This window comes from Oenanthe melanoleuca, chromosome 1 (assembly GCF_029582105.1).
Source record: "Oenanthe melanoleuca isolate GR-GAL-2019-014 chromosome 1, OMel1.0, whole genome shotgun sequence".
Lineage (NCBI taxonomy): Eukaryota > Metazoa > Chordata > Aves > Passeriformes > Muscicapidae > Oenanthe > Oenanthe melanoleuca.
Genome location: NC_079333.1, coordinates 99,368,157 through 99,374,509, shown reverse-complemented (window position 1 = coordinate 99,374,509; position 6,353 = coordinate 99,368,157). Strand labels below are relative to the sequence as shown.

The 6,353-nt window shown below is 39.9% G+C and overlaps 1 protein-coding gene across 1 annotated transcript in view; it reads right to left on the bottom strand.

Annotated features, from left to right (window-relative positions):
• Positions 1–322: 322 nt before the first annotated feature.
• Positions 323–6,353, bottom strand: part of POLA1 (DNA polymerase alpha 1, catalytic subunit) — a 181,960-nt gene continuing 175,929 nt past the window's right edge. The window contains exon 37 of the mRNA XM_056498396.1: positions 323–2,253. Within this exon, the coding sequence (XP_056354371.1) occupies positions 2,081–2,253 (173 nt within the window). The 3' untranslated portion in view covers positions 323–2,080. The remainder of the gene's footprint in view (positions 2,254–6,353) is intronic.

Here is a 6,353-nt window from a genome sequence, read left to right as displayed (position 1 = left end):
AAATCAAAAAAGCCTCCATTCGGGGTAAAAGCCTCATTTCCCATCCTCACCCCCCCCGGAGTGTGGCTGGCTGGGCGGCGGGGCTGTGCCACTCACGGCTCCTCCGCCGCGGTGTGTGGAACAGCCCCTCGCAGGGCCACTCTGTGCTGCTGCACCCGACACAGTCATTCCACAACACTCTCATTTAATCTAAACATCCCTAAACTTGCAAATTAACAGGCTCTTCAGCTGTAATTATACAGATACATACAAGTGCCACAGGGTCAGGTTATGCCATATCTATCCATTTTATTTGTATACCTAATGTTTGGAGGAGAAGGTCACACTTTTCACTTTCCTAAGGCGTTCTATCCAGTTAATATCAGTAATATCTTCATAATCCTAATTGGGCCGGACACAAAAAATCTAAAAATCCCTGCATGAAATGATAAGAAACTAGGATCTTTTGAAGTTCTGCAATTTCAATATGTAATCTTGGCAGCAACACCTTCTTTCCAAGACAAGACTCCACATAAAGTCCGTTTTGCTTTATTACCCCAACTAAACATACTGGGAAGGACTGATAGCTCACCGGGGTGGGACTACACCTGCACAACAGCAGAGATGCATAGGTTCCATTTCTTACCATAGTGATTCTATGTGAGCAGAAATGAAAGAGTTTAGTTCCAAAAGTTGCTCGGGGAAGATGACTGTGTATTTAGGCATATTCAAACTGACACTACCCATACTGACACACAGTCTCTTCCAAGTGCCATTCTGGGGGCAAATGAATGTCATAAAATACTCTGCACACAAACAGACACATGTATTCCTTGAGTGTCTAGCATGTTCATGCTGATCCTCTTTCTTCAAGCTCCCTTTGTTAATAGGTGTTCATCCTAAAAACAGACATACAATTCTGTAAGACTAGGAAAAGTCCAGAGCAATATGACCTAGCATGGACTATTTTCAACCATCAGATCATAGAATCAATTTTTTACTAGAAAACTTTATTTTTTTTCCTTCAAGTGTGAAAAAAAACTTTACATTTTATACTGTTTAAGATATTAAAGCAATTTTTTATAACCTTACATTAATATATCACATTGCAAATTTAACGGTGAACACAGTACAATATTTTGTGTACAAAAGCATGTACCAAATTTATTCTCTTGTCATACCTACTTGTCATTTTATTAGAAATAAATGAAAAATACAATTTGTTTGTAAAAAGTGTAAAACCTCCAACACAGTAATTATTACAGAACAGTAACTACAATTTGCTGCTTTCCATTCCCCTGTTATTGGTTACAATACCATCCCAAAAATATTTTTCCCTATCAGTTGCTTACTTTCAAATACTTTGAAATGAAACACATTTATATCCTCTGTATGTGTGAAACAGGTTTTGTTCATCCTTTTTGGTCTTTACATCCACACAGAAATTTTCAATGTAGCAAAATACTGCACTCAAAGATGCTTGGAAAGACTTCTAATAAAAAAATGGTCCCTATTTTTGCCACGTCCAGGTTTCAGTCGTTCTTTAATGAATTTCAAAGTAAAGCATCCCTACCTCTGTTCAGAAGGTAACAGGACATTTAAATGCATTTAGGTTTAGTATTGTTTTTAATTGGTATGTTTATGATCAGGAAGAAGATAAACCGTGAAAAGGCAAAACATTAGTGCTCCTACTGAGACCTCTACTAACCTCTCTTCCTGAGAGCACCTCTAGTAAATACCCTGGAGCAAAGTCTAGGATCACTTACATTCCAGCAACTCTCACTGGGAATTATCCAATTAAAGCAGCAATTCCCCCACCCCCTTTTCCCTCATAGGTCTAAATACACAACAAAAAATATTGCAAAAATCAACTACTCCATATTTTAATAACCCTGGTTTCTCAACGAAGAAAAGAAAGGAAGATAAAAACACCCTGAATACTTCATATCCACGAGAATCATACATCCTGTTTTCATCTCCCATTTTTCCTCCTCCAAAGAGACAAGATTATTAAAATATCATTGTACACACTGAAACAGAGTATTGCTGAAGAGACCATTACTGATAAACAAGGGACTAGCCTCCCTCCATTTTTAATCAATCACTGTCTTTCATTGCTGGACTCTCCCACAGATCTTCCTACACTGAGGGTGAAGAGTTTGCCAAGGTTCACTTCTGAGTAGGCACTCATGGACAGCCATTTGTCGACGGTGCTCTTCAGTCTTTTGTAGGCCTCAGAGACTTCCCTCCTGAGTGGCTTCTTCTTCAAATACTCTAGAAGAACAAAGGGGAAAAACCCAAAAAACAGAGAGGGATTAAATGACCACAAAAAGACAGGATTTTTGCATTCATTAGACTCTGAATAAATGTATTTTAAAACGAGGTGAATGTTGCAGTTAGCAAAGAGCACATTTGTGGCAAGCTCTCCCACGTTCTGCTGCATTCCCTGCCTTTCCTGCACGAGCTGGTGAGAGGCCATGGTGAACCTTGCCCCAGGCTCCCTCAGCCTCAGCACAGGAGCAATGTGAAAACTGGCTAGAGCCACCCCTAGTCCAGTTTTGTCACCTAGCTGGAGTGAAATGGGGGTTCACTTAGTCACAGCAGAGAAAGTAAGCAATAGCTGGGCTGGCTCTGAAAGGGCCTCATTTAACAGGGTAGGTGCCTTAACTTTCTGAGAACTATCCAGAGTCCCCAGGGGTTGGAAGCAGGGACAGATTCTGCCCCAGGGTGGCTTCAGAAGTGAAGGAGATCACAATTCATGTGCAATTCATGTCCCTCATCCCTGCTGCTAACTGGCATTGGCACAACCTGGGACAGACTTATCACCAGTCCTGTGTGTTCTCAAATGCACTTTGTGTGCAGGATGGGAATTGCGATCCTCAGCACTACGGAGGCACTGGAAGGAAACGGGAAGTAGCACAAACAAGGGGAATTCCATGCTACTTTACCCTAAAATGGAGAGAAGATGCCCAGTATCTCAACCAGGAGATGTCAGGCTCACCTGATACATGAATGAAGAGGCTCCCAATGCCTGATAAGAGATGCAAGGAGGACAAGACATTTACTCACCTATACCTTTATGTGTGGTTTTGTTTTGTTTATTTTTGTATGTTGTTTTTTTTGGGGGGGAGGGTTGTTTGTTTTGTTTTGTTTTGTTGTTAAATTTTATGCCATTAAGAAAAAACCCAAGAGATTTTGTTTGGGTGATTGTACAGCTTTTCCTTTATAAAAGCTGTGGACAAAGACTAAAAGAGCAAAATATTCCAGTACTCTATTATACAGCAATGCCAAGCGGATGCAGATCAGGCACAATTGTGCTCCTACTTTCGAACCAACCTCACATTCTAGAAACACCAGCTCCAACTCAAGAGCCTGTTCCTGCAGTTACACCTTGGAATAGTGGAGAGCACACACTGTGCTCTTGCAAAACAAGGTTCCCTCCCAGGCAGCTTCTCTGCTTTTAGACTGGAGGGACTCGAGGTCCAGCAGAATTAGGAGAGCACAGCACAGGTACTTACAAGTGAAGCCACTGAGGTGCAGGGTAAAACACATGTCTTGTGAGCAACCAACACCATCCTTCTATTGCTCATTACCTTTGTCTGAAAGCTGCTGCCTCACTTCTCCCTGACGCCTTCACAGCCCTCCTTGTCCTTTAAACAGGTATAGAGGAGCCTCCATCCCCTCTCAAAAAGCTTTTACTCTACAGAACAAGTCAAGGTGAAAAACCAATTGTCTCTAAAAACAGTGGAGTTTATTTAAGAATAGGTTTTCAGGGAGAGGGACACTGTTTTTTTTTAATCTGTGTATAAGGGATGAAATTACTCCCCTCTGTGACGTGACTGAGATGAAGGTGCCCCATCAGACACAGCTTCATCTCAGCAGCCAAGTCAAGGACTGCTGCATGAGGAGATGGGAGGCATGGTGACAGAAAGAGCTATTTTAATTTTGAGGTTTGTGAATTTCTCCTCCCTGAGGATTTACAAATATTTCTGCAGAGCATCAGATACTGTAGTATAAGCTTAGCAGACTATGGCTTTAGATACAATGCAAACAGCAATGTTTTACTGAGAAATTGCCACCTGCTTAGGTTTTGAGTGTTATTCACAAAGTTCCACTGAAGTCAACTGCTTTGCATGATGCTATCAGCTCTTTAAAAATTAAATTAAAATTTAAATTAACAATGCCTGAGTAAGTAAATACGTTGATTAAAAGTACTTTGATAAGCACCTTTCATGCATTGTTGTGAAGAACTTATATATTGTGCTGTCACATTCAGTTTTGTGTCTGGGCAGTAAGCAAACAGAGGAAGATGCCTTGTTGAAGATACCAAATTTTACTGTTACACAGACAGTAACGACTTAAAGTCTATTAACAGAATTGAATTTTCCTTAAACTACAACTCCAATACAATAAAAGCTTAATTATGTGAATCTGCTCATTAACAGGCTAAAGTCACTATGGCATAAACACATTTAACGATTCTGAAATTATTTAGATACGGGGTTAAATTAAACAAACCTTGAAAATTGTCTTAACCACATCCATTAAAATACCAATCCCACTTTGCCACAAATTGAGCTCTCACTTGTTTATGTATTTTCAAGATTAATAATACAAGTAAGTGGGCTCACTTGCAACTATTCACGTTAGCCAAACCATGCTCTTTATACCAAGAAACTCTGGAAAATACAATCCTTACACCTCAAAACTAGGCCAAAATAGTTTAAAGCTTCCTGGAGCTCAGGAGGAACCAAGGTAAAATACATCAATGAGAACAGCTGGCACATGTGAACAGAGCAGGAAGGCACATTAATCATTAGAACATTGAGGCAAACAATACACCGGGGCTGAAAGTAGGGAACAGAAATACAGGTCCGTGTACAGCTCCAATTCAGGCCTTCAGGGCTCCAGCCATCCCACTAACAGAGCTCCCAGCTCCCCCCAACATTAAATCTAAACTCCAATTATACACAATAACCTTTCTGACAGTATGCTTCAAACATTTCTTAGATGCAATTACCCTTGTAGAGGCAGGCAGGAAAGGGTGGACTGAAAAAAAAGGAGAAATATGAGGGGCCTGGTTGAAGTAATGAGGCCAATTTTAAGTTTCAATTATAAGAGAATGGGAGCCGGGAGCTCCGGGAGGAGAGGCAGGCAGGGCTGTGTCTGCAGCACCATGCATTTGAATGACACAAGTGCATCTGATGACTGGGGAGAAGAGATTTAAAGAACTGTAGTAATACAGAGCAGGGGAAGATGAGAGAGGACACAGCTCCTGATGTGTTTACCTCCTTTGCTGATGGGATATTGACTTTTCCCACCAGGTTGGTTAGAAAGGGGACTATTTACGCTGCCACACAGCGGAGTAAGAATGACAACCAGCATCACTCTGTGCTCCTCTGAGTAAAAGAAAACTGTGACCGTTGTATATCACACAGCCAGTCAATACCTTTGAGTTACCACACCATCCAACTTAGAGATGCATATAAAAGCTCCTTTCTTCCTAAATGAGAATTTAACCAATAACATGCCTAAGTCCTTCTGAAAACTAAGCTATACAAACTGACTGAAATTGTCTTTTAGTACTCACATTCTGAAATACTTCTATACCCACTATCACCTCATCATTGTTTTAGTAACATTATAGTCAGTGGCAATGAACAATCGTTTAAGATGACTACTGCTGCAGAATGTATACATGGCTATACATAATCAGATATATTTATACATATACTAAGCATACAAAAGACACTATCAAAACAAATATAAAAATTTAAAATGCAATTATTTTAATAGAAATAAATAAAGAAGATGTGTTTCTGACTACATGCAAGTAAAATTCAGGTACTGTATTTTCTGAAGTTAATAAATCACTAATTCTGGTAAGCACTACAGAATCATATAACCAAGCATGCAGGTAATCCCTCCTTCCCTTCACAAAACACAGTCTGAACTTCTGGATATCCCTGCCTAATTCAGTACCCCATCCACATCCTTGTTTAGCTACCTAGGTAAATTTTTGTATTACTAGGGACCAAAAAGAAGAAACAAAACCCAAAAACCTAATTTTAAAGGTTCCTGAAATCCATTTACCCTATGCTGCTGTTCAGATGTTAGAAGCAAGAATGGAGATATTTGGACGTTATCTATACCTGACTGCATGTTTTCCATTTACTGCAATTTCTCTTAATTTCTATTAAAATGATGCAGAGTAACCTGATAGCCACAATCAAGAACTTTAATACTTGGATTCCCTAAAATGTGGCTCATTGAAAATCTTCTGGGTTTTTTCCTCCTGATTGGACAACCGAACTGTGTCATATTATTAAACTCTCTCTCCCTATTATTCTGTTGCTAGCCTGCTCTTCAGAGTG